Below are 27,587 nucleotides of genomic sequence, written 5' to 3' on the forward strand. Positions count from 1 at the left end.
GAAATTCCTTGGTTTGAGTGATATTTTATATTATAGTACATGAAATCAGTTCATCTTAATTATCCTACTGTGGTGGTGATTTCTTGTTGGTTTGAGCTTAGTAATCAATATTAGGGATATGGAATTTAAAATGATAGGTTCTGTTATTTAACGTACTAGAAAAGTTAATTTATTAAGAAAACTACATATTTTTCTTTAGATACAAAAAAAAAAAACAACCTGAAGGTAGAACAAATGAAAGCCAGAAAATGCAGACAAATATTTGGCCAGAAATACTGGGTTCCAGGTATTTAAAAAGCATATTGGTACTAGGTTCATTCTCATATAGTAGCTTTCTTGCCTTCCTCCCTGCTAAATCCACTTGTCCAACATTTCAACAGATTATAATGGTTTAGATTTGTTTTATCTCTAATGCTAACTAGTGAGCAGTTTGATTCCTACATCTACTCAGATATATGAGGGAAAATGTGATTTTCTTTGATAATCATCTGCTAAGGATGTAATTTCATTGCTCCTATAAAGTTCTTCGTGATTCTCACATGCTAGATTCTTAGCAGATCCATAAAATTATAGACTTATTTAAAGTTAATTATAATTTCATTCTTTTCAGACATGATTTTTATATACTCTAAAAGTGTCAATAGCAAGATGTGGATTTTTTTGTAAAGTGTTCTTACAGACTTAAGTGGTAGCACTGTACTTGCTTATTTTTAAATTAGGGTAGATTTAAAAGCCTTATTTAAAATCCATGGTGATGTTTCTATCTGATAAATTTAAAACATTAGAACTGCATCTGCCTAAATGGACAAAACTTACTCAGAATAAAAGTCTTTGCAAGCAAGTTTTCTTAAAACATAAAACATAAGAAGAGTGCTGCAATTTAGAAACTAACTTGTAGAAAACAGTTACAAGTGTACATAAGAATTTTAGGGGGGGTAGAGTTTATATATATTTATAAATATATAAATATATTTATATACATTTTCTTGGAAATGATCATGAGAAGCTAAAATGTATTAAATTTCTAAGAACTGAAATTGTTAAAAATGAATCCGATTATATTGATAACTTTTAGAAAGCTATTTTATTTATTTAAAAATATGTTTTCCATGGTGATGGAAATTACTTCATTTTCTAATTATTTGCAGATTGCAAATTCAATGGTGAGCACATGGACAGGACCACCAGCCATGAAGTCACTCTTTACTAGGATGTTTTGTTGTAAAACTTGTCCGAACATTGTGAAAACAAACAACTTTATGAGCTTTCAAAGTTACTTTCTACAGAAGGTACATTTTCCCTTCTCGTTTTCTTATGATTGTTTTTTGCCAATATTTGTATATCTCAGTTTAACCTGGGGACTCTTCAAATATTATTTACTTTCTTATAAATGATTTTGTCTGTGTTCTCTTTTTGCTTCTAAAATGTTTTCCAAAGTTTCAGTTGTTCATTAATTTTATGAACTGTGTGCGAGTAAGTCACTGTCCATATTACTACTAAAGTAAGTAGAAATGGCTAATTTGACTTTCTGGTTGGTTACATGGGGGATGGAGGCATGGGTGAGTCCTCCTGATGGCCATCCTTGTAGGATGTGGGCAGCATTTCTGAGTCGGAGACAGTACAGCACGCAGCTCTAGTTTCAGTCCCAGCTCTGCTGCTCACGAGCACTTTGCAAGAGGACAAGTTTCTGAACTCTCTAAGCCTCAGTTTACTCAACTGTAAATTTATCTTTTTTTAGAATTAAATAATATCAAGCATGTGAAGTGTTTCACACTATATTTTTATCAAATAGCAAGTTTTTTACAAATGGTAATTTAGAAAGTGGTGGTGTGATAGAGTCGCTGTTTTAGGAAGTGATGTGGGAATGGCAGGGTGGTCAGCATTGGGGCCATTTGGAAATCATTTGTAAAATATTTTGAGTAATTTAATAATGAAGGCCCAGATTAGATGAACTAGATTGAACTAGAAGGAGGAGTAAAGTTGAAGTAGAAAAAAACTAATGAAGTCTATTCTTTCATGATTTGGTGTTGAAGAGTGTGAGAAAGGTGACATGTTGAGGATAAAGCAAGGCTGAGAAGGGACATTTCAGGTTTTGTTTTGTATAGAGGGAGAAAAAGCTTGAGGCATGTTTGGCACAGAGAAAGGAACCAGTGGAGAAGCAGAGATGAAATATTCATCTCTTGGGAGCAAGTAAATATAAAAAACCTAAGATAGAGCAAATTCTGAAGTTATTTGTAGTGGGTGGGGACATAGTTGTGAGGTTAGTTTTAGAAAAGATAAGAACATTCCTTTTTCTGAGGCAGGTAGAAAGCAGATTAAAAGTAAATGAAATGGTAGATGTTGAGGGGAATGTTAAGCAAGGTGAGATTTGTATGTGATGGAGAGAAATGTGAAAAGAATTACCCAGCCACATTGAGACACATGCTGAGAGTGGAAGTCATGACATATTGATAGTGAATTTCATCAGCAGAACAGATTCAGGAGATCTGGGTTTGGGGAAAGCCAATATTGGTGTGATCAAAGAAGTCTGAGGCATCCTGTTATTTTAAAGAACCGAGCATTTCATAGTACTTGAACATGTTGCTCAGCTCTCTATTGCCATTTCACTAGTGTATGGTCTGGAAGCAAGTTAATTTCTGTGACTACCGAATATGTCCCCTTCATTATGCCATTGTGCTTCCATATACCTGAGAAGATCAATATTCAGATTGGGAGCTGTGATCCATTAATGAGGGGGGTAATGAAATCAATTTGGAAGTTTTTTTTTTTTTTTTTTAAATAAAACAATAGGCAGTATCAGAATGCGACACATGAAATAAGGGTAGGTGTAAGGTTTTTTTGGTTTTATTTTTTACTTTGTATACATGACATATAGTGTGTGTGTGTGTGTGGTTGGGATGTAAATGTATTTCTTACTGTGGGTTACAGTCAAAAAAATTGGAAAAGCAGTGCTTTTAGACTAGTTCACCTTTTACATAATACTTCTAGTGGCAGAAAAGAGAGAGAGAGGATTAGTGCTTAAATCAAATTTAAGTCCTATTTCTATGGAAAAAAACCTTTCCCTCAGTTCTTACAGCATTAATAATAACTATTGTAACACTGACCGTCCCCTTGCTTCTGGTCTTTCAAGCAAGCAAAGGAGCCATGCTACTTTCTGTCCCCCAGTTTAGAGGGAATAGTTACTTTGAATCAGAAGACGGGGTAGTCCAAATCTCTCCGTGTACTGGGGACTGTGATGTCTATTTGTCTGTAGTTCTGCCTTGAGTTTGAATAGCTTGGTTTTACTGGTAGAGGTTACCACTGTGAGTCAGGCTTCTACTTCCTGAGAAAAGTTGCCTATGAAAATTTGGAAAGGAGAAAGTTAAGCTGGATTTTAGATAATTTACCATTTTTCCTTAGGCTGAGAATGGGGTGGTGGTACTGGAGAATCAGTGTCTTCTCAGACTGGTGATTGAACTCTACTGTCTGCCTGCCACATGCCTCCAGCCACTGTATCCGTTAATCCTGAAAATGGTTGTGAGGAAACTAGACTCCTGCTCAGTAAGCAACTAGCTATAATAATCCATCTTACTAGGTAGTGGAGTAGAAGTTGAACAATGGTGTTATCTAATGTTAAAGCCCATACCTTGTCCCTTGTAAAACACAGAACTGAATTTACATTACACATACCTCTTCTAACAAATGGGCTACAGAGTGTATCCAGTTATGCAGCTTTCCCCTTGGTTTCCTACTCAGCTCCTTTGTTAGCATGTTTGAGACATGTTCCCAGTGGGAGGGGGTAGGAGTCGGTGGGGGTTGGGGTCCATCCAGATACCTGTGTCAGCCCCAGAGTAACCCTGTTTCAGCATATACTTCATTGAATTGTAGTAATGAAAATTAAAAAAAAATTTTTTTTGTAGACTATGCCAGTTGCGATGGCTTTATTGAGAGATGTTCATAACCTTTGTCCCAAAGAAGTCTTAACATTTATTTTAGACTTAATCAAGTACAATGACAACAGAAAAAATAAGGTAAGATACCTTAGTATTATAAAAGTAGCCAGTGATATTTTGTTTTTAAAGAAATATTTAGACTGTGAAATCATTGTTGTGTCAATTATACTTGAAATTTCTAGAGAAAGAAATACACAAACATGATTTATTATAATAATCAGTAGATGAAAACCAAGATAACTTGGTTTTTAAATGTTCCTTATACCTGTTATAACGTGGAGATAGAAGTACATCAAATTTTGGGAATTCAGCTAACTTTTGTTTTGGTGAAGTCTGACAGCCCAATTTTATTTTTATTCCTTTTTTCTTTTATCAAGTGATACCCAGAAAACAGTTCCTCTTGGGATAACTTGTTCATTGATGAATTTGACTTTTTTCTTTTTTACCATTATGTGTGTTTTGCTCGTTTATTTAGTAAATAACTATTGAATGCCATGCTTCAAAAGCTATTTCACCTTACTTGTTATCATTCTAACCATCAGCAAGTGTTTTTGAGAATATATGCTATGCTAGGTGGTACACCGCGTTACATAGAAAGAATGCATGGTAGTTGCCATCTGGAATTTCATTTAAATTAAACATCTATTGAAGAACTGCTGCATATCACAGTCTGATTCTGGGGCCTCAAGGATTCAGCCTAATGGGGAAATCAGACAAGTAAACAGGTTTTGCATAACTGCTAAAGTGGAGGTATGTATACACAAATTTCTAGGGAGATTCAGAGGAAGTAGTGCCTTCTTCCAAGGGTATAGAGAGGCACTCAGGGAAGTTTTGTACATAAGATGTGACCCTCGAGCTGAGTCATAAGCAATAGGTATTTCCCAGTCTGAGTAGGGCCTGTCTAGGAAGGTTACCCCAAGCAGAAGGAACAGCACATATAATGACACATGTAACTTGTAGGATAAGTTGAATTCATGAGAAGTTTAATAAAACATTACAACAGTAAAAAAAAGTCACAAGTGGACCTCCCTGGTGGCACAGTGGTTAAGAATCTGCCTGCCAGTGCAGGGGACATGGGTTCAAGCCCTGGTCCAGGAAGATCCCACATGCCGCAGAGCAGCTAAGCCTGTGTGCCACAACTACTGAGCCTGCGCTCTAGAGCCTGCGAGCTACAGCTACTGAGCCTGTGTGCCACAACTACTGAAGCCTGCGCGCCTAGACCCCATGCTCCGTGACAAGAGAAGCCACTGCATTGAGAAGCCCACTCACCGTGACGAAGAGTAGCCCCCGCTCGCCGCAACTAGAGAAAGCCTGTGCGCAGCAACGAAGACCCAACGCAGCACCAACGCAGCCAAAAATAAATAAATAAATTAATTAATTAATTTTTTAAAAGTCACAAGTATTTTATTTACAAATGGTGATTTATAGTGAAAATCAAGAAGGCAGAATTTTCCTCTTTAACTCAGTAGGGTAACATTCAAATGATTTAAACGTCCTTAAATTAGTTCTTTAAAAGAATACATTATAGCTGATACACTTTTTCTTTACGTTTTTGAATATTGTTAAAGAAGTTTTTGTAAGATTTTTTCCTTCCTAATCTGCTGATTTGTTTTGACTTTCACTTATAGTATTGCTTTCTTCATCTACACGTGAATTTCTTTTATTTGAAGATATAATTGTCTTCAGTTAAGACTAGCATACATCTTAATCCCTGAAGATATTAAGGACAGAATAAATGCAAATAACAACAACAGTAATAATAGCTAGTTTTTTGTATGTTCCATGGCCTGTACCAAAACTTGATTAATATGATCCTCATCAGACCTCTGAGATAGATACTGTAATTATCTCAGTTTCCATTTGAGGAGATAGACGCTAATAAAAGCTAACAGATTTACTCAAGGTCATATATGCGGTAGGGCCAGGAGCGAAACCCAGATTTGTCTGATATCAAAACTTAAAAATTATGGTTGAGAGAAAAAGATTTTGTTGTTATTTAAAGATTTGCAGATTAATGGATTAAAACTGGAAGAAAAGATGTGATTGGATGGTGCCTAAGAATATTTCATTGATTTTCTTATGTTTGTTTTTAAAGTACTTCACTTCCAACCACTAATGATTTGTCTCTGAGGGCTTTGGTTAAGCATATTTTTTTAAAAAGTTTCACTATATAAAGTTATTTATTTATTTAGTTTTTACGTAACTGGAGAATCATTTCTATTTTCGTTAAATAATAAACTTACTTAAAACCAATATTTTTAGACTTAAAATTATTTTCACTGGTATAAATATTGTGAAGTTAGCTATCTTTTGGACTATATAAAATTATAAAGTGCATGAGAAGAAATGAAAGATTTTTCTGCAATTAAGATTAAATTAGAAATACAGAACATTAAATGCCAAAAAGAAGTTGGGATTTGGGGGTGGGGAGATATTTTTTAAAATTTTAACATCTCATGAATTGGGCAGGAGCATTAAATTCAATATTCTAGATAACTTAGTTTTCAAGAAGACTAAAATTAAATCCCTTTCAAGCCTTGTTATTAGCCATTTTATATGAAAATCTTTTATATATACACATGAATTTCTAACATATATTTCTAATAAATCATATATACATTTATGAAATTTGTCTTCTTACATAAGTATGCAGGACATGGGTTGAACTATTCCTGATACCAAACGATCATTGTTAAAAACTTCAGTCCGCCTTTGCTGCAGTACGTTGACGTTGATGCCTTCAGTTGTTTTTCTTTGTAGGAAGTTTTGCTGTATGTACTAAATGCCCCACACACCCCCAGTTGTGTTTCACAAATTATTTATTCTTCACTTGACTTTGGGGTGATCAGATAATCTAGCCTGTTCGATTAGGAGTATAGTGTCTGTGAGAATTGGATATGGTCTGAGGGGTAAATGTTAAATATTTTGGTTTTTGTACTTCATCCACATCCCTGTCTCATTTTTAATTTCTGAGTTTATTCTGTGCTCTGAATACTTAGTTCAGAAACAGTGGTTAAGTAAATGGTCTTTTGCTTTGTTAGCAAAGTGGTTATCAGAGGTAACAATGAAACTATAAAAATACTTGGAGAAAACCTATAAACATTATTTAAATGATCTCTGAATGCAAATGGCCTTTCTGAGTGTGAAACAAAACTTAGAAACCGTAGAGAAAAGGTTGACTGAAGTTACAGAGATTAATTTTTTTAATCATTAGAACAGTTTGAAAACAAAACTCGTCCGTGGTGAATACTTGTGGAGTATTTTTTCTTTGGTTTTGTGTGTTTTTATGTGCCTTGTTTTTTTTCCTACCTGGTATTCAAACATAGGAACGTTTAGGGACTGTGCCATTGTGTGTGTCAGTCAGAGGTTCTGGCTCCATGGTGGACGTCAGAAGGGGCCAGGTCTTCTTCCTTTGTCTCCTGGCAGTTTGTTTTGCCACAGCATAATCCCAACACTGCTGATAGAAGTAATTAATTTGCTTGCTCCATGTTCAGATTTCTAGGCTAGAGCATCTGAGTTGCTGAGTTTAAATCAAACCACACTCAGATTGCTTTCAATAAATTGCTTCTCTGGGAATTGACTGGGATATGGATTTAGGAATTTTTATTTGTTTTTTTGGATGGTTTCCTCCCTTTTCTCTGCTTCTCTTTTTTTTTTTTTTTTTTTTTTTTTTTTTTTTTTTTAAAGCACTTTTCTTTTTTATAGCTACTTTATTTATTTATTTATTTATTTTATTTTTGGCTGTGTCGGGTCTTCGGTTCATGCGAGGGCTTTCTCTAGTTGAGGCAAGTGGGGGCCACTCTTCACCGCGGTGCGGGGACCGCTCTTCATCGCGGTGCGCGGGCCTTTCACTATCGCGGCCCCTCCCGTCGCGGGGCACAGGCTCCAGACGCGCAGGCTCAGTAGTTGTGGCTCACGGGCCCAGCTGCTCCGTGGCATGTGGGATCTTCCCAGACCAGGGCTCGAACCCGTGTCCCCTGCATTAGCAGGCAGATTCTCAACCACTGCGCCACCAGGGAAGCCCCTCTCTGCTTCTCTTGCTAGAACTCCTATTATTTGTATGTCATGTGTTCTACACCAGCCTTCCAACTTCCTTGTGCTTTCTTTCCTATTTTTTGCTCAAAATTTTAGGAGTTTTTTTCAATTTTATATTCCAATTTAACTTTTATTCTGATTCTCTGCATATTTCTTTCTTTTAAAAATGTATTATCCTGTTGGAAGGCATATCATTGGTTACTTCTCAGACAATATTAATGGTCACTTTTGAATCTTTTTCCCTCTACTGGTTTTCTTTTCCTTGTATACTCTTATTTCCTCCAAGTCACTTTTCCCACTTTGTTCTGGTCTCTCTTTATGTTAATGCTTTCTTCAGCTATCTGGTGACCCTTGGTTGGATGTTTTAGATGAGAATAGGCACTGAAATAGCTGATTTGAAGCACTGTATTACCAGCAGGATTTGTGGACTGTGGTCTTCTTTTAGAGGAATCTGGCTAGATTACTATGAGAGTGTCTTACATGTAGTAAACATTTGTCACGTAAACTAATGTATTTCTAATTAGTAAACCTCTTTCACTCTTTTTTCCATTGTGTGACTCTATACAAAGGACGGAATTGAATACTAACCTGAAAACTTGCTTATGTTTTCAGATAAATTATGTTTTTAAGTTATCATATTTTATTTTATTAACTTTTGAATAGAAATGTAAATTCTGTTGTCTTCTCGTAATTATTTTTTGGCTTAGTTTTCAGATAACTATTATCGTGCAGAAATGATTGATGCCCTTGCCAACTCTGTTACGCCTGCAGTCAGTGTGAATAATGAAGTTCGAACTTTGGATAATTTAAATCCAGATGTGCGACTCATTCTTGAAGAAATCACTAGGTTTTTGAATATGGAAAAACTTCTTCCGAGTTATAGACACACCATCACTGTCAGGTATGATGATTCTTCATATTTGTTTCTTAAAGTTATTTGCTTTCATAATTATACGAGAAATTTATTTGCATAGAGAATTGGGAAATAAAGTATAAGAAAATAAAATCCTATATGATTCTACCACCCATGGATAAATTATTGCTATTTTGGAGAATGGCCTTCTAAATTTTTTCCTCTGGTAACTATATAAATTTTTAATTATTTGCCATATTGTATATATAGTTTTTATATTCTGCTTATATCATAAACACTTTCTCATGTCATCAGAAATTCTTCATAAGCATTGTATTTGATGTCTGCATAATCTTTTATCCCATTGGGTATAATTTAAACTCTATTATAGTTTATCCCTGTATTGTTAGGCTTCTTTTAAGATTTTTTGCTTCTGTCAACTTCTTTGTATGTATGACTGTCGACAAGTTCTGTCTATTTCATAAGGAGTTCGCTAAAAAAAAGTTGATTTACCCATTCAATATTATGAACAGTTTCAACTTTCCATATATACTAGTGAATAAACTATATATGTATTACTGAAACTTTTGGAGAGAATACTTTAAGTTATATTTTATGCTAAATACATTTTTCTGAAGTGTGTTCCAGTTATAAGTATAATACCTGAAACTGAATTTCCAAAGTTTTGAAATTTGTTTTCTTTTAATAGGGTTTTTTATGGTCATGGCAAAAATTGAATGTTAAAAAATTAAAAAGTGGATTCAATTTACATTAATATTTCAGCTTACTGTTACGGATTAATTTCCAATGCCTTGGAAAAAAGTTTAATTTAGAATACTTTAACAAGAGTATTTAACTATAAATACTATTTTCCTAGTTGTTTGAGAGCCATACGAGTGCTTCAGAAGAATGGCCATGTGCCAAGTGATCCAGCTCTTTTTAAATCTTACGCAGAATATGGCCACTTTGTGGACATCAGGATAGCAGCTTTGGAAGCAGTTGTTGACTATACTAAAGGTAATGCTTTAGAAATATATGCCCATAATCATTTTACCAATAGAAAGAATTGTTTACCATTTACTATTTAGTTATTAGGGTTTTCGTATTATGTATAATACAGATATTTTGATTTTAAATTCTTGACTCACTGATTGAGAGTGTTTGGTAAATGTAGAATTCATATAAAACTTAGTAAATGAGGGAAAAGAATAGAGTTATAGATAGATATCTTTGGTCTTTCTGTAAAGTTAGTGTATCATTTTATAGCTTTAATTACATGTTATTTTAAGAAATAGAAGGTTTGGGAGAAATTTATAATTACATTAGGATTCAAGAAAACATTTCGTACCTGTCAAAACTCTTATCTGTGAAAGTAGAGCAAGAGATACAAATAGGAACTTCAGGAGGGGGATGAGGCATGGCTTTGTGAAGTTGACAAAAAACGTAAGGAAAAAAATGAATAAGAGCACACTTCATATTCAAAACATTTTCAGAAATACAGAGAAGAAAGTTAAGGAGATGAAAATGTTTTAAAAAATTGTCATAAAGAATAGAGCAGGTGGAAGAAAAGCAATAATCCCAGAAATAATAGAATACTTTGAAAGAGTGTAAATGAGACTGACCTAAGGTAGAGTCTGATGAAATTTAAAATTTTAAGGTTAAGGAAAAAATGTATAAGTTCCTAGGAATATCAGAACCCAGTTATTGTACAAGGTGAAAGAATACTGTGGCCTGTAACTTCTTCAGAATAAGAAGAGTTCAAAAGGCAGTGAACACAGGCTAACATAATGCATAGGGAAAATTATGGCCTAAGATTCTCTTCTTTGCCAAGTTGTTGTTCCTATAGCCTTGAAGACTTAGAAGTACATTTCCTATGTAACATTTTTAAAAGTAAAATTCTGAAAGATAATTTTCAGCTGACCTGGAAATGAATCAAAATAATAACTCAAGATTGATGAAAGTGTGATATGAAAGGCCCAGTGACAAGCAACTATGCCTATAAAATAAAGAGCTAAGCTTAAATATTTGTTAACATGGTTGTAAAATTTAATGCAAATTTCAAAAAAATTATTAAAAAATAACATGTCAATATAAGAAATATGTAAATTAATCTAAATTCCAGATTATACTAAAATATGGGAAGAATAAAGAAGTTATGATAACATCCTCATCTGAATGTAGAAAGAGAGGAATGGGTGAGGGAAATTCTTTAGTAGATATTGGTTAAGTTTCACGTGTTAAGTAGAGGAAAATATACTCAAATCCTTATAATTTTTTGTAAATTTCAATAGAAATACTGCTTCTAGAAAGACATTATAAAAGAGTAAGAACAATATAGTGTGTGTGTTATATGTGTTGGCCCAAGTTCAGAAAGGACTGTCATTTGTTCTTCCTTTTTGTTGAGGGTTAAAGTATTCTTTCTTTTAAAAAATGCTGGTAAAAATAAGGATGTTTTTTCACGTATCTCTTGGCAAGAAAAAAAATGTAATCCTGTGTCAGTTTTCAGTTTTATTTTGACTTTTACCGATTTGTGAAATGTGGAAATCTTGAGGTCTACCAGATATGCCATTATTCCCAGCCAAGGTATATGAATGATGTTCACTCACATAAATCACATAATGTGAAGAATTCATGAATTAGTACTACCTGAAATCAAATAGAATGCTGATATTATGATTTCCAAAAAGAATGCTAAATTAGTAAGTGTAATTTAATTGAGAGATGTTTAAGTGTGAACCATAAATCCAGTTCATTAGAAAATGAAAAAATGGAAAATATTAGAAATAAAATTCTAAAAATAAAGCTTTTCAAATCATAAAAGCAATACTTTTTGAAAAGGTAAATGGAAATAGCTAATGAGTTATTTTGTTAAAGTTAATTATATTTATAGTACTAGTTTTACGGTTGTTTCTTATGTTATAGTGAAAAGTTAAGGCTGCTCTTTTGTCTTAAATGAAAGAAACCACTTGGGCAGAAACAGTTTACCATACTGTATGATATAGTTGAGATACCATTGAGTATCGAACCTCTCTATAATTTGATTAAAGCATCTAGAAAAACAATTTAAACACATTTCCATTTAGAGTTAATCATCTCTAATTTAGGGCTCTTAATAAATTACAATTTGTTTTATGTTGTATTTGCTGTTGATTTGCGCCTTAGTGGAAAATATACTCTTGGGCCTGTTTTATGTTCTGGCTACATATATAGCACAGTACTTGTAAAATTTGCCAAGTGGCCTGTTGCATTAAAAAATGTAAGAAATCGCCTACATCCTTCAACTCTGATTGGAAATACAGCTAAGGCAGAATCCTAAATATTAAGTGTAAACTCCCTATCTGTCACTTGTTTAAATTTGTTATAATTAACAACAAAAGTATTTCTTTATTTTTATTTTCAGTGGACAGGAGTTATGAAGAATTGCAATGGCTACTTAATATGATTCAGAATGACCCTGTACCCTATGTAAGGTTAGTTTTTTTATGCTGTAATATTTTGTTTTTGTAAGTCCTAAAGTAAATAATTTCAGAGCATTATACATGGAACAAGTCTTAATTTTTGAAAATATAGGAATATGTTATCCATTTACTCATGTCCATTTTTATTTTATTTGCCTTTGGAAAGACATTTTAAAAAATATATTGTTACTAAGGGTAATTCCCTGAATTTTACATGTGATTTCTATTGTAACTTAAAGAAAAGCTTGTGTAACCGTTTTTAGTGCACATGGGGGAAGCCCTTATCCTAAAACCTCTGTATCGATTGATTTAATCTATTTTAAAAGTAAATAAGAGCAGTGTTTTGATGTATCCCATTTGTTCCTTTCTATCTTATATAGAATCTTAATTTTTAATAAATGGATTTAGGATTTAAAAATGGAATATGGCATTGTTAAAAATTTAGAAAATAAGGGATAATAAAAGAAAATCCTGGTCCTGACATGGTAACTATTTTCATTTTTGTATTTTCTTCTTCATTTCCTTCATTTCTGCTGCTTTCTTTGGCAAAGTAGGATATTTATAGTGTATTCGAGCAGGACTAAAATTTTTAACATTTCTGCCGTCCTTTCTTTACACCTAGTAGACTCAGATTTGTGTTCATATGTTGTAATAATTCAGTTTCATAGAATGAAATTTGAAAGCTGGAAGATAATTTAGATTTTAGCTATTCCAACTAGAAATAAGAACACAGACCTAGAGACATTGTCTTCTTCAACTTTACTCATCAGTTGGCAGATATTTTTCATCTAAAAAGGCATACAAATAAACTCTGCCTTTTAACTTCACTGAAATGCATCTGAGCATGAAGAATCCATGTAAGAGATTTCAGCTAACTGAAATCTGTATTTCAGTGTTTTAAATGATGCTTATTAAATAAATATTCTTTGTACAAAGTTCTTCTCTTTGTATTTCATAGTTCTTGATTTGTGATCTGAATTGTATTTTAAATAATTTGTCCTTGTTATTGATGTGTACAAGAGGTAAGGTTGACATAGACAAAAATCTCATAATCACCCATTCTGAAGTAAATATTCATATAAAAGAGAATAGGCGGGAAACCAGCCTCATCTCTTTATCTGGCAGAGCTCATGCATTTGAAAGTTTATAATAAGATGCTGCTGATGACAAGTAGGGACAGAAAGTATAAATACGGTATAAATAAAGCTTATCGTGTATTCATTTATGTTTATAATTCACATCAAGAACTAACATCAAGGCACATATTTCGTTTTTTAAAAAATTAATTTATTTATCTTTAACTTATTTTTATTTTTGGCTGCATTGGGTCTTCGTTGCTGGTCATGGGCTTTCTCTAGTTGAGGCGAGCAAGGGCTACTCGTCCTTGTGGTGCACAGGCTTCCTGCTGCAGAACACAGGCTCTAGGCGCATGGGCTTCAGTAGTTGTGGTGTGCGGGCTCAGTAGTTGTGGCTCGCGGGCTTCAGTAGTTGTGGTGCGTGGGCTCAGTAGTTGTGGCTCGCGGGCTCTAGAGCGCAGGCTCAATAGTTGTGGCACACAGGGTTAGTTGCTCCGCAGCATGTGGGATCTTCCCGGACCAGGGCTCGAACCCGTGTCCCCTGCATTGGCAGGCAGATTCTTAACTACTGCGCCACCAGGGAAGCCCCAAGGCACATATTTCTGAGATCTTAAAATTGTGTTTTGAAGATCATTTTCAGCAGATTATAATATTATATAATACTTGAAGTTATATTTCTAAATTATATACTGTACAGTCTAAATGATTGCTTTTGAAATGTGGAGCTATTAATGTCATTCAAATTTTAAGAGCACTGTTATTTACATTCTAAACTGAAAATCTGTATAAAGATATATTTCATGATTATATTTGATGTGTTTACTTCATAAGTGATGTGATTCATTTATATCACGAATAGGGAACCTCTTAGGCTTTACTTAATATCATCTAGGCCATAGTTATAGTTAAAAAAAGTTCAACACGTCTTAAAAAAAGTCTTTTATGGCAGTGAATGGTCATAGGATAGGAGTGTTACCACGTCAGCAGTTATTGTATGTGTGTATTATTTGGTGTCTTGGGATATCTGTCTCTATTTTTGTGGGTTTTTTTTTTTTTTCTCTATTTTTTATGCTTTGAATAGGAACTCTGTCCTTTTCTCTTTGTCCTCATCGTTACCTTTTCTTTTCTTTCTCCCCTCCTCCCTTCCTGTCTATTTATATTGAGGTGTAATTGACATATTAGTTTCAGGTGTGTAGCATATTGATTCCATATTTCTATGTTTTAGAAAATGATCACCACTATAAGTCTGGTTAACATCCATTACCATACATAGTTACAGATTATTTTCTTTTGATAAGAACTTCTAAGATCTATTCTCTTAGCAACTTTCAAATATGCAACACAGTATTACTAACCATAGTCACCATGCTGTATATTACCTCCCCATGACTTATTTATTTTATAACTGGAACTTTGTACCCTTTGACCCCATTTACCCATTTCACTACCCCCCAGCTCCCGCTTCTGGCAACCACCAGTCTGTTCTGTTACTTTTTCTTAAACTCGTTGAGTAGCCATCATATAGAACTGCTATATTCTGCTGTGTTAATTGGATAGAATTCTTAATCTTAAAGGTAGGTAAACGTTTCTGTTTCTGTCTGTCTTAAAATCAATGACATTCGTCTCTCCTGCCCCCAAAAAAGCGTTTTATTTTTATGGCTTTTGGTTGATTTTTAAACTCCTAATAGTAAGATGGCCATTAATAAGAATTAAATTTTTTTTTAAATATTGATTTTAAAAATTTCTGTCTTTATTATTATGTATATCACAATTGCTGATTTTTTTAGAGTTAGATAAAGCTCTGAAGAATTTGGGGGCTGAAACTTTAAAATTTAGAGGAAAGAAATTAGTTACTTGTAATTACTCCTTTACACTTTAAAGCTAAATTTGAACACCATTTCTACAAGGATACTTTCTTGACTACCTGCACTAGGTTAGGTCCCTCAAGCCATAATTGCCCATAAAATCCTACAGTTGTTCCTTTACTCAAGTACATACATACTTCCTATGTATGTGTATTATTATAGTTTGATTTATTTTGTTACTGCTGTCTCCCCCATGAGAGTATAAGTTTTAAAAAGACAGGGACCTTGTCTCCTTTTGCCACTGTATGTCTGGCACATAGCATGATGCTTTGCATATAGGTAATTAAATACATGTTAAACAAGTGGTTGGAGATAATTTTTTCCGCCTCTAATCGTATATATGGTTAACTTAATTCATATGTTAAAGAAAAGTGATTTTATCTCTGTAGTGACAACTGTATGTAGAAAAAAACTTTAAGCTGTTTAATTATTTTTAAATGTTTGGGAAAGTTCTTGGTCTTTTATTTGGGTTTGATGTTTTAAATGTAATAATAGGGTTGTTGGCTTTCCTTGTATAGTCTTCTCTCAATAGAAGATTTTCAGGGCTTCCCTGGTAGCACAGTGGTTAAGAATCCTCCTGCCAATGTGGGGGACATGGGTTCGAGCCCTGGTCCGGGAAGATCCCATATGCCGCGGAGCAACTAAGCCCATGCGCCACAACTACTGAGCCTGAGCTCTAGAGCCCATGCTCCGCAACAAGAGGAGCCACCGCAATGAGAAGGCCGCACACCGCAACGAAGAGTAGCCCCCGCTCACTGCAAATAGAGAAAGCCCGTGCACAGCATCAAAGACCCACTGCAGCCAAAAATAAATAAATAAAATAAATAAATTAAAAAAAAAAAGACTTTCAGATTGTAAATCAGTTCTTTATTAGGATATCTTAAGAATTTAAGTAAGTGTGCTTTGGTTGGTGCATTGTTTTTAAAACAAATGAAATTTACATTTTTGAAAATTACAGTTTCCTTTCAATGGGAATAACTTAAAATGCTCATTCAGATTTGGAAAAATATAAACTCACATTAAGAAGACAACTTAAAAATAGCGTATAATTATTTCAACCAGAAGCAATAATTCGTAACATTTTGGATTATTCCTTTCCGGTCATTTCTGTGCATGTATATTACTTTTTACATTAATAGGAAGAACTTACTAAATATATTTACTTTAGATTTGGGTAGGATTATTTTAAAGATGACATGGAATTATCTTCTCATGTTGGAATCAAGCATGCATATATGATCACAATGTATCATTTCCTCAAGGGACACACTTATACTCAATGCCTTTTCTCCAGAGAGATTTTGAACACTTTTCTGTTTTCGATTTGACTGCATTTCTTATAGATAGTGATTGGCAATGGGATTGGACTAGTCCACCAAGAAATTTGTCAATTGTTTAGGGAAATAATGTGATGTTTTTGCTGCCATGAACATGGCATAAACCCATGATTTTCTCAGGATTTGCTTCAGGTCTGTTTTATATATCTGAAGTGTATGCTTATTGTGAATTTTGTTTAATCTCTGAAAAGTTAAGCATAAGATTCTCATTTTCTGCCCTTAAACTTTATCTCCTCTGAGTATTGCATTGAGTGTTTAGTCAGTTATAAATACTTCCTTGTGAAAGCCTTTCTTCTATCATCTAAACTTTAAAGAAAAACAAAACTTTTGAAAAAATGCTTAATTTACTAAAAGTAGTACACATAATTATCATTATTGCTCTTTTAATTATAATTTCAGAGCTATCCCCAGAGTACCATTTACAATTCATTGGCATGGCTGTAAAGAGTTTGTAATGATCTGAGTAAATACCATAAAGTTTTATTTGTTGGGCCCTACCACTTTGGTATTTGGGGTAATTGGGGAAGCAGCCGGATAGAAACTTAACTTTTCTTCTTCATGCAAATTAAAAGTATTAACATTAACATCTCCTAAAGAAAAATCCATCCACGTTTTAAACAGTGTTATTTACCTGTAATACTGATCTATTCTTACAAACAGAAATTGCTCATAAAGATATGAAAATATCTTTACTCATAAAGATATGAAAATATGGATATGAAATATCCATAAGGTATGTATCCCCTTTCATATTACGTATGTATAAATTGCATCTATAACCACATTTCACTTTTGGTTCTCATAGCCTTTCAATAGTCTTCAGTCTTAAAATTTCAAATCACAAAAGGATGTTAGTCACATCTTTCAGTTTTACAGACATGATATTGAAGCCAAAAGGGGTTAAGTGACTTAAACTACAACCTTGCAGTTCTACTTTCCTCCCATCTTTTTTTCAAGTACAAATACAATTTGATCTCTTACCACTAAACATAAAAATATCCCAGGTTCACCTTCTTTAAGGTCTTGCTAACCTAAACAAATATAATGACCTAAGTTTCTTTCTTCCTTAGTTATACCCAAGCCTTCCCTTATTCTGAGGTCTTGAATTTCTCAGACCTAGTCCTAGACCTGGCTTTTATCCTGAATGCTAGACTACTAGACTGCTGTCGTGGCTTCCTTGCTTCTCCTTTTCTTTCTCTATTCTTTTTTTATGGTGTCTCCGGCTCGTAGCATTGGGCATTTGTTTTTCAAATTTTGTTTTGTGTGTCCTATTTTTTCAGAAGAGTCCATAATGTGTTTGGGTAGCCTTTCATGTAAGATAAAAACTTCCAGTAGTGGAGTTTAACTCTTACCCTCTGTGAGGATACTTTTCTTAATTGACTCTTTTAAACTTAAGCTTATTTTGAGGAAACCTTTTTGCAATCTCCATATTTAAAATAGTGCTGCACATTTTCATGCTTTGCAAAGTTACTATAATAATAAAGTTTATATTTTATTGTCTCAAATGTGGACTTCTTGGCCTACATGTGATTTTTTTTTTGCCTCATTTTAACATTTTTATATTTACTAACCAGTCTTTTTTGTAAACTTTTCTAAGAAGAGTAAAATGTTCATTTTAGAAGTGGGATAGGAAATGTTGGTTAGGAATATATAGAGTCAGGTTTTAGAAGACCTCATTGTACCCTAAGGCACTTTTAGAGAGAACAAATCCACCAGAATTTTTTAGTAAAAAAACAATAGTAAATGTTTAGAATGCAACATAATGTCTTTTGAAATGGAACTAAACTTAAACACAAAGCTAGATGTCAGAAGAGAGACGACAAAATAGGAAGGAGGAACTGCAGATAATTTTCAAAAGTTTTTATTTAATGGTTAGCAAAAATTTAATTTTTCTTTATCTTTCAGACATAAGATTCTAAACATGTTAACTAAGAACCCACCATTTACTAAGAACATGGAGTCTCCCTTATGCAATGAAGCTCTGGTAGATCAACTTTGGAAACTTATGAATTCTGGTAAGACAGCAGTGGCTTTTAAAAATTTTTTTATTACTGGGGTATTTTCATTTTATAACAGGCTATCCATACTTAAAGAACTGTGGTTAATTTTTGTCTTTTTTTTTTTTTTAAGGAGAATACTTACCTTCACAGTGGTGGCTGTGATTACATTTGCTAAGGACATAGACACTCACTTTGCCCCACAGGGTGGTTGAGGAAACAAAAATATTAATTTATGGGAAGGTGTCTCAAATGTTTAAAGAGCTGTAGACATGAATTTGCAAATATTATTGTTATTTTTATTTCAGAAGGTTACAGAGGGTTGAAAAAATGTCTTCTCACCTCTTTTCCCTAGCCTCCTAGTGGCCTTTCCCAGAGGTAACCAATTTCTTGTGTATCCTTTTCAGAGCAGTACATATTGTTATTGTTCTGCACCTTGGAGAGCATGGTATCTCATCACAGTTTTAATTTCCATTATTTGAGTGAAGTCAAGAGGCAGTTAGTGCTCCCAAGCGTGAGCTCTGGAACTAGTTTGCTGAGGGTTAAGTCTCAGCTGGATGACTTACTCTCATTGTGACTTGTCTGAGCCTATCGTTTTTCATTTTTAAAATGCAGGTGATGATGATACCTACTTCTGCAAACTGAAAATTAAATGAGTTCATATTTGTAAAGCACAGTAACTAGTTCATATTATGTGCTCAAAAATGTTGTTATACTAACATAGTAATGATATCATTATACTTCTCATATGTGTCAGCTATTTGTAGTTCCTTTCATGTAAGTCATTCATATTCTTTGCCATTTTTATTTAATTGAATTATTGGTCTTTTCCTGTTGACTTCTAACTGTAGTATATATGTAAAGAAAATTTGCCTTATGTCTCTGATATGTTGAAATTGTAATACTGGTTTTGATTTAAAATTCAATCAAAAGCTAGGCTGAAAAGTGTTTTGCTTAAAGATAAGTTGTTACTGATAGATGGTGAGGGAGCAGTGGGTATTCATTCTAATAAATATGTCACTTTACCTTCTTTCTAGAATATTGGAAAATAACTTGCCCTGCCTATCTTATTAGTGACTGCTTGACTGAATCACAACTAAATACCAAGTTCTGATTCTTTTTCAAAAATTATTTAATTTACTATCACTGAGATGTTGTGGTTGTATAACTTCTGTCCCTCAGTTTCATAATCATAGTTCAATACCCTCAAGTAAAGGCACCATAGTAGATATTTCATTGAAATTTAATAAAATTGAAAATAGAATGGCCCTTGTTATCACAGTATTCAGAAAACAACACATAATCCAGTTTATGTCGATATTGCCAAATTATTCTCATATTTTCCCTAATACCTAGAAGAATAAGTGCTACTGTTTACATAATGTTTTATATTTTGCTACTTGTGATTACCTTAAAGAATGTTGTGATTACTGTCATTTAGATCCAGGGGATGAGCACACAAGTTCACAAACTTGTCAAGGATCATTCAGCAGTTAATATGTGGCACAAACTGTACTGTGTTGAATATATTCTTAATAAGAATACATGATTCCATGGTTGTGATGGATTACAACTTTGAGGAAAGCATAATGAAGTACAAAGAATTCTCATACCACCTTCTAGGGAAGATTTCCTGGACAAAATAAATGTGTGTTTAAGATTAATGAGACAATCTCTAAAACATTTGAAGCCCATTGGAAGATTGTGGTTATACAAACTCAAGGTCTGATTGATGTTTAGTATTTATTTTTGATAGTGTTCAGTATAAAGTACAGTTACTGCTTCAGTTTGGAATTCTCTGTGCCAATAATCTAAACAGAACAGATCAAAGAGACCATAGTCATAAACAATTTTTTGCTTGGTTCTTCAGATAAATAACTGGGAACAATATGAACAGTGGGAGTGGCACAAATAATTGGGAGGGTTTTTTGGTTTTGTTTTTCTTTTTAATGTTTTTGGAGAACATTGGGCATTAGGGAAGATTGATTAAGAAGGTTGCCCATTTCCCTTCCAATCCTGGGCCTCTGGGATACATAAATGAATCTGATCTAAGAAATTCCTTTAAAGTTTTTTTTTTCAATAATAAGTAATATCATGTTGCAGAGTTTGTCTGGACAAAATAACAAAAAAGGAAAATACTATATAATTTCATTATGTCTCCACTGTTAAGATTTGAGTGTTTTTGGCCTTTAGGGAAAAAAATTTCTTTTTATGTATATGTGTATGGACATAGTTGTAGTTGTAGTGAAGTTTTTAAATTGCATTTTATCATGAGAATTTTTCACATTGCTATATTATCTTCTTAACAGTTACTGTTTTAAGAAATGTTAATGAGAACTCACTTGTAACAAAAGGAGCTAGAGCATCATCTAAGTCCCCATATCCTGCTGAGCTCTGCCTGCCCCGTACTCCTTACTGGGGTTCCTGGGTTATCACGTCACTTGAGATAAGCATTATCTTGATTTACATATGGAGAACAAATAAATTGTGGGCGATAGGGATTTAATTATATTAATTCATTTATTTTTGTCCTGTTCCAAGTTGGATTTGAGAGGTGTTGACTTTGCTTAGTTATACAATTTTTGAACTCATTTAAAATATATGGAGACGTATCATGGCAGTTAAGGAAGGATCATCTTATGAGATGGTCATCAGGTACTCTTGAGGAATCAAAGTTTCTTTGCTTAGCTGGTTTCAGAAACTTTTCAATAAGAGATTAATTGCAGTAGGATACGTAGAAACAGGATTTAGAAAATTGAAATTAGTTTGAAAGTAAGATGAACTAAGAAATCATATTTGTGCTTTTTAAAAAATGGATATATCATTCAATGACTGTTAGTAATATTCTTTTTAGAAATGTACTGGGGGGATTTTAATGGCTCTGTGCCAGAAGGAGGGTTCTCAGACTTCTACTCTCAAGATGCCAGGACTGCCAGGTCTCTGCACTCTGCCTGCTGTGTGGTAGCTCCACTTATCCTTGAGTTTTGGGCGCTACTCACGTATCTTCCTAACAGTTTTTGCTGTGAAAATACACACACACACACACACACACACACACACACAACTATAGATGTATGTACACATGCATACTCATATCAGATATCTTAACTCATTCACTGGTTTAATTTTCCCATATAACATTTTCTCTCCACCATTTTGTTTCTAAAATTTTCAAAGCTTAGAAAAATTTAAAAAATGGTATAATGAATAACCATATATTGAATATTTTCAGCTCTGTTAACTAGTTGTTAACATTTTACCATATTTACTTTCTCTCCTTTCACTCTCTGTGTGTATGTTACAAACCTTCTTTTTCTGAATCATTTGAAAATAAGTTGCCTCATGATACTTTTCCCAAAATACTAAGCGTATATTCCTAAGAATAAGGACATTCTTCTACTTATACACAATACCATTATCACACTGCACCCCAATATATATCCCATATTCAGGTTTCCTCAGTTGTCCCCAAAAATGTCCTTATAGTTCCCATACAGCTTTTAAAGTAATAATCCTCCACAGAAAGTAAAACATTTTTAAAGAGAAACATCTTTCACATTATATAGTCTTCATCCCTCATTGCTTAAGAATCTTAAATAGTTTTATTTTTAGTTAAAAATATTACATTGTCCAGGGGCAATTCTTTTTAAAGGTTTCAAGCATTAATTTGTTCACCAGTTATTTCTTGAGCACCTCCTGTTTGCCATTGTGCTATGTTTTTGCATACAAAGATGCCTTTTGCATTAACTCAGTATAATGGAAAGAGAGACATAGGAAAAGATAAACTATAATACAAACAGGTAGTTGCTAAAATAAAGAGAAGAGCAAAATACCCTGGTCACCTGAAGAACAGAACTATGAGCCCTGCCTGGAATGCTGGAATATTCATGGGGTGGTGATATTTGAGCCAGCTCTTGAGGAATGAATGAAAAAGAGTTTGTCATAGGAGAAAGACATTTTAGGTAAGAGAATTAATTATATGTAAAACCTTTGAGTTCTGAAAGGGTATTTGGAAAATAGTGAGTGTTACCTGGAAAGATAGATTAGGATCCAAAAGCAAAGGGCCTCAGGAATTTGTGTTTTATCCTATAGGCAGTGAGGAGCAGGTGGAATTATGACCTGTCTGACTTCTGTTAGCTGTATGTATTTTTTTGCACACTGAAAGAAATCATTTTCCTTTCCCAAAGAAAAATGTTTCAAAATATAGAATATATGAGATTCTACCTTTTGTAGCTTTTAGGTAAAATACTGGATTATAGCTCAACGTGACAGTAATTTTAAAAATTCATTAAAAAAATAAAAACCTAAGAATTAGAAATCTTTATTGGTGCTATTTTTTTTTAAGTCAGTATAGTGTTTATTTCCCAGTTATAACAGCTGCAACAGGCATAAAGTCATTCTTTATAAAATTCACAAATCAAAGTACTGAACATAAAATACAAAATTCAAAATTGTAATCACAGTAATAAAAAATGTTAGTTATAATATAGTAATTTGTTTAAAATAATTACACATCATTCTTCCATGGCAAATAAATTTATTACAGCAATTCCAATATTTATTTGTAACTGTGTCTCATCCTATAGAATTGGCCACTGGACTAGACTACATTTTTTTGTAATACTGTAGACCTTAAATCATGTTTAATAGATTTTCAGTTTGAGAATAAATTCTCCACTGGCACTGATATTGACAGAGTTACATGTAAACTGACAGCCAGATAAGTATTTGGAACTGTGTGCAGTAAATTAATGCTGCATGATGATGTCCCATCAATATGTTATTCATTAGCATGTTCATCGGTAAATTTCACTTGTAAATTTTTATGTACTTGTACTAATTCATTTCTACAGATTTCAAAGTATATATGTCATCTAGAACAGAGGTCAGCTAACAGTGGCTCTATGGCCAGATCTGACCCACCGTCTGTTTTTGTACAGCCCATAGGTTAAGAATGGCTTTTGCATTTTTAAATGATTGGAAAAAATGTTAATAGTATCTCATGACACCTGAAAGTTTTATGAAATTAAAATGTCAGCATCCACCAATAAAATTTTATTGGAACACAGTCCTGCTCATTTGCTTACGTATTGTCTATGGCAACTTTTACACTACAGCATCAGAGTTGAGAAATTGAACAGAGACCAAAAGACCCACAATGTCTAAAATATTATATTTTAAAATGTAACTACTTTCTCTGGCCTTGCCTGCTTAACAATGCTTTTTTTTCCCCTTAAGATAATAAGCATTCATTGAAGAGATACTATATCATCATGAAGGAAATTTTAGCCATTACTCCCAAGCTACTCTTCATTGTTTGGCACTTCACTGTAAGAATGACATAAAAACATTTATGTAATTATTCAGAACACTGAAGGCTATTTATTTACATCATAACTTTTAATGTTTGGAAGTTTATAGCTGCGCTCTAGGGGGTAGAATGAAGGACTACTTAAAATTCAGTTCGGTAGGATTTGCCAGGTTTCTGAATAAGAAAATAAACAATTTTGATATTAACATCAGATTTCAAAGTTCCGCCCCTCTGTTTCTCTCTCCCCCAAACCCTTCCTCTTAGAAATAGGAATGGTGGGGCTTCCCTGGTGGCGCAGCGGTTGAGAATCTGCCTGCCAATGCAGGAGACACGGGTTCGAGCCCTGGCCTGGGAAGATCCCACATGCCGCGGAGCAACTAGGCCCGTGAGCCACAACTACTGAGCCTGCGCGTCTGGAGCTTGTGCTCGGCAACTAGAGAAGCCGCGATAGTGAGAGGCCCGCGCACCGCGATGAAGAGTGGCCCCCGCTTGCCACAACTAGAGAAAGCCCTCGCACAGAAACGAAGACCCAACACAGCCAAAAAAAAATAAAAATATAAATAAATAAAAATTTTAAAAAAAAGAAATAGGAATGGTGGAAGAAAATGAAAACATTTTTATTAGACATAATTCATTTTTTTGTCAGAAATTATATATGTAAACGCACACATGAATATATATGAAATTTGCTGTGTTTTTTTTACTTTAGTGTAAGATGGACAGAAAGATAGGACAGAACTACCATATGGCAGTCATACTTGTGTGGCCTAGCTGTACAAATTTTTAAGCTTCTGTCATCAATAAGGAGTGCTGGGTTTATTGAAAAATGTCCTGGGGAATTCCCTGGCCGTCCAGTGGTTAGGACTCTGCACTTCCACTGCAGGGGGCACGGGTTTGATCCCTGGTCGGGGAACTAAGATCCCGCAAGCCACAGGGCGCAGCCAAAAAAAGAAAAATGTCCTGAAAATGGTGGCTTTTAAAGTGAGCTTTCTTCTTTGGAGCTTTTTGGCTTGATCAGCTTTAATGTCAATTGCTTCAGAAAATGAAGTGATGATCTTTTTTAAGATCAGATTTGTTATTTGGGGGATTTGTCTTTAGATACTTTGTGATTTGAATAGAGAACATCCACACTGAGCATTGTTCTTCTGATTCAGGTAAGCAGGGCTGGTCCCAAAGTATAACTGCTAATGAGACCAGAATGGACAGCATTTTTACCTGAGAGGAAAGAATAATGACTTGTTCTTTCGTATATATGAGCATTCCTTGCCATATAAGTGATTGTGTTGGGAGGGGTAGCTAGAAGATTAAAGAAGGGTCTTCAGAATGCTATCACTGAGGGTAGAAATCCGGAGCTCTTTCAGGGCTTATTTCTCATAGAATTGGTTGATTTGGAATCATGGAATTTTAGACCTGAGAGGACCTTAAAGATTAAGTCAATTGCTCTCATTTTATGGCCTGGGCAGCTGAATTGCCCAAAATCACAGAGCTAACTAGTAAGTAAGCAGAAGTGTTTTTTCCAACTATATTCCACTATAAAGTGACAACCGTTTTAAGATTTTATTCCATGATTTTGAAACATGATGTTCTCATTTTTTTTTTCTGTTTTATAATTTTAACAGAAGTACTGCTTATTTTTTTAGCTCCCTCTTATCAGCCTTAAATTGTAATATTTATAAGTCTGTTTTTTTGTGAGAAAAAAACATTTAATCAAGGACTTCCCCCAGGAACAGAAGAATAATGCTCATTCCTCCATACAAATTGAAGGTCTACCAAAACCTTTACAAATCCAAAACCAAAAAGCCCACATAGAAATAAAAAGTAACAAAAACCATATTCTAGAGGTTCAGTGCTTTTAGCAGCCTTCATACGCTGTGCTGCCTAACCATCCTTAGCTGACTTTCAAAAAACAAAACAACACCCTAGCTCATCAAAATATACATTACTTGCTTTTTAAAATTAAAATAATTTTTTAAGAAACATTTAGGAATTCATACTCAGTTGCCTGACTTGTTTCAATGTCATCTACATTCTATAAAGATTCCAGGATCATTATTTGCAGTGGACATAATTGGGCAATACTGCTCTTCAAGGTTAAGTTTTTTTTTCTTTTTTTCTTTTAAAATTAATTAATTAATTAATTTATTTATTTATTTATTTTTGGCTGTGTTGGGTCTTCGTTTCTGTGTGAAGGCTTTCTCCAGTTGCGGCAAGCGGGGGCCACTCTTCATCGCGGTGCGCGGGCCTCTCACTATCACAGCCTCTCTTGTTGCGGAGCACAGGCTCCAGACGCGCAGGCTCAGTAGCTGTGGCTCACGGGCCCAGTTGCTCCGCAGCATGTGGGAACCTCCCAGACCAGGGCTCGAACCCGTGTCCCCTGCTTTGGCAGGCAGACTCTCAATCACTGCGCCACCAGGGAAGCCCAAGGTTAAGTTTTATTCCAGTGTAAATGCACCCTAAGCCATTCTAGTTTCTTTACTGATAAAGTGCCTGAGATTCACTTCTTTTCTTGCTATACCCATGAATAGATAGATACAGGACTAGCTGCTCTGGCAGGATTCCCTCCCTTTCCTGAGAGGGTCGAGCCCCTCCAGCCTTTGTAATAAAAGGCCCAGGAATCTGATACCTATCCTTTGTGGAACATTTACATATGTAAAATTCTTTGAGGAGAAGAATAATGAGTGCCTACAAAAAACTAGGCAATGTCAGTCCATTAAGTTGTCCAAATATGGATATTCCAGAGAAGGAAATGGATTTCCAGTATAAAATCCTTACTTTCACTCTGTGCTGTTCTTCCGATGTCTGGTTTCTCTGTAGTTTTTATGATATAAAAACTCATACTTCTCGAGCTCCTGCCTCTCTCTCTTGCTTCCAGCAGTGTTATGTATCTGTTAACCTTATCACACAGTAGCAAAACTGAAGATGTCTCAAATAGGATTGATAGCTGTTTAATGGCATGCATAGTGCCTAGCAAGTGTGTGTAGTATATAGTAAGAACTCTGTAAATTAAAGTTATAAATCCATGTGGATGTTCTTTGCACATAGTTAATATAATAGTTACCTATCTGTCAGAGTAAATCTTATCAAAATCGTACTTGATTACAATGTATTTACTTATTCTAATATTTGTTGTTGAAAACCACAAAGCTTAATATTTCTGCTGTCTAAAGTTTGCTGTAGCAACTTCTTTCCTTTTTGTTTCTCCTTTTTAAAACATTATGGTACCCGTTTGAAACCACATTTCTTGGCCAAAATTAAGTATTTATATGGTTTATTTTTCTTATCCAGAAGATTATTCTCACATGTTTTAAATTCTCTAGGTCATTTTAGATTCTGCCTAGAAACCATAGAAATTATCTAAACCTAGATGATAATTTCACCTTGACACTTCTATTTGGTGGCAGTATCTACCTGGAGTGTTCCACTGGGGAAAAGAAGGCAAGTGAGGAAGAGTTCTGATGTCACTGTGCTCTGGTCTTTTATTGCTATAGGGTAAGGTATAATCTGAGACCAAAACCCGTATTTTGGAGATGAAGACACTGAGACTCATCAGAGAAATTGGAAAGTGTCTCTACTTTAAACTGAATTTCTACAGATGCAGTTTTCTTCTGGTCAATACATGTTTTATGACCTGTTGCCATCTCCGGGGTTTGCTTATTTTTGTTTTTTGTTTTTTTAAATAAATACCAACTAGAACAACACAAATATGAAGGTGTTTAGCAAAAT

At 34.2% G+C, this 27,587-nt stretch overlaps 1 protein-coding gene across 8 annotated transcripts in view; it reads left to right on the forward strand.

Moving 5' to 3' along the window:
• TAF2 (TATA-box binding protein associated factor 2) overlaps positions 1 to 27,587 on the forward strand; it is an 82,786-nt gene that overhangs the window by 37,801 nt on the left and 17,398 nt on the right. For all 8 annotated transcript variants that reach the window (XM_059901688.1, XM_059901689.1, XM_059901691.1 and 5 more), the window contains 6 exons: positions 1,149 to 1,289; positions 3,900 to 4,010; positions 8,675 to 8,868; positions 9,698 to 9,837; positions 12,221 to 12,290; positions 18,462 to 18,571. In XM_059901688.1, coding sequence (XP_059757671.1) covers positions 1,149 to 1,289; positions 3,900 to 4,010; positions 8,675 to 8,868; positions 9,698 to 9,837; positions 12,221 to 12,290; positions 18,462 to 18,571 — 766 coding nt within the window. The remainder of the gene's footprint in view (positions 1 to 1,148; positions 1,290 to 3,899; positions 4,011 to 8,674; positions 8,869 to 9,697; positions 9,838 to 12,220; positions 12,291 to 18,461; positions 18,572 to 27,587) is intronic.

Source organism: Balaenoptera ricei, chromosome 17 (assembly GCF_028023285.1).
Source record: "Balaenoptera ricei isolate mBalRic1 chromosome 17, mBalRic1.hap2, whole genome shotgun sequence".
Taxonomy (NCBI): Eukaryota; Metazoa; Chordata; class Mammalia; order Artiodactyla; family Balaenopteridae; genus Balaenoptera; species Balaenoptera ricei.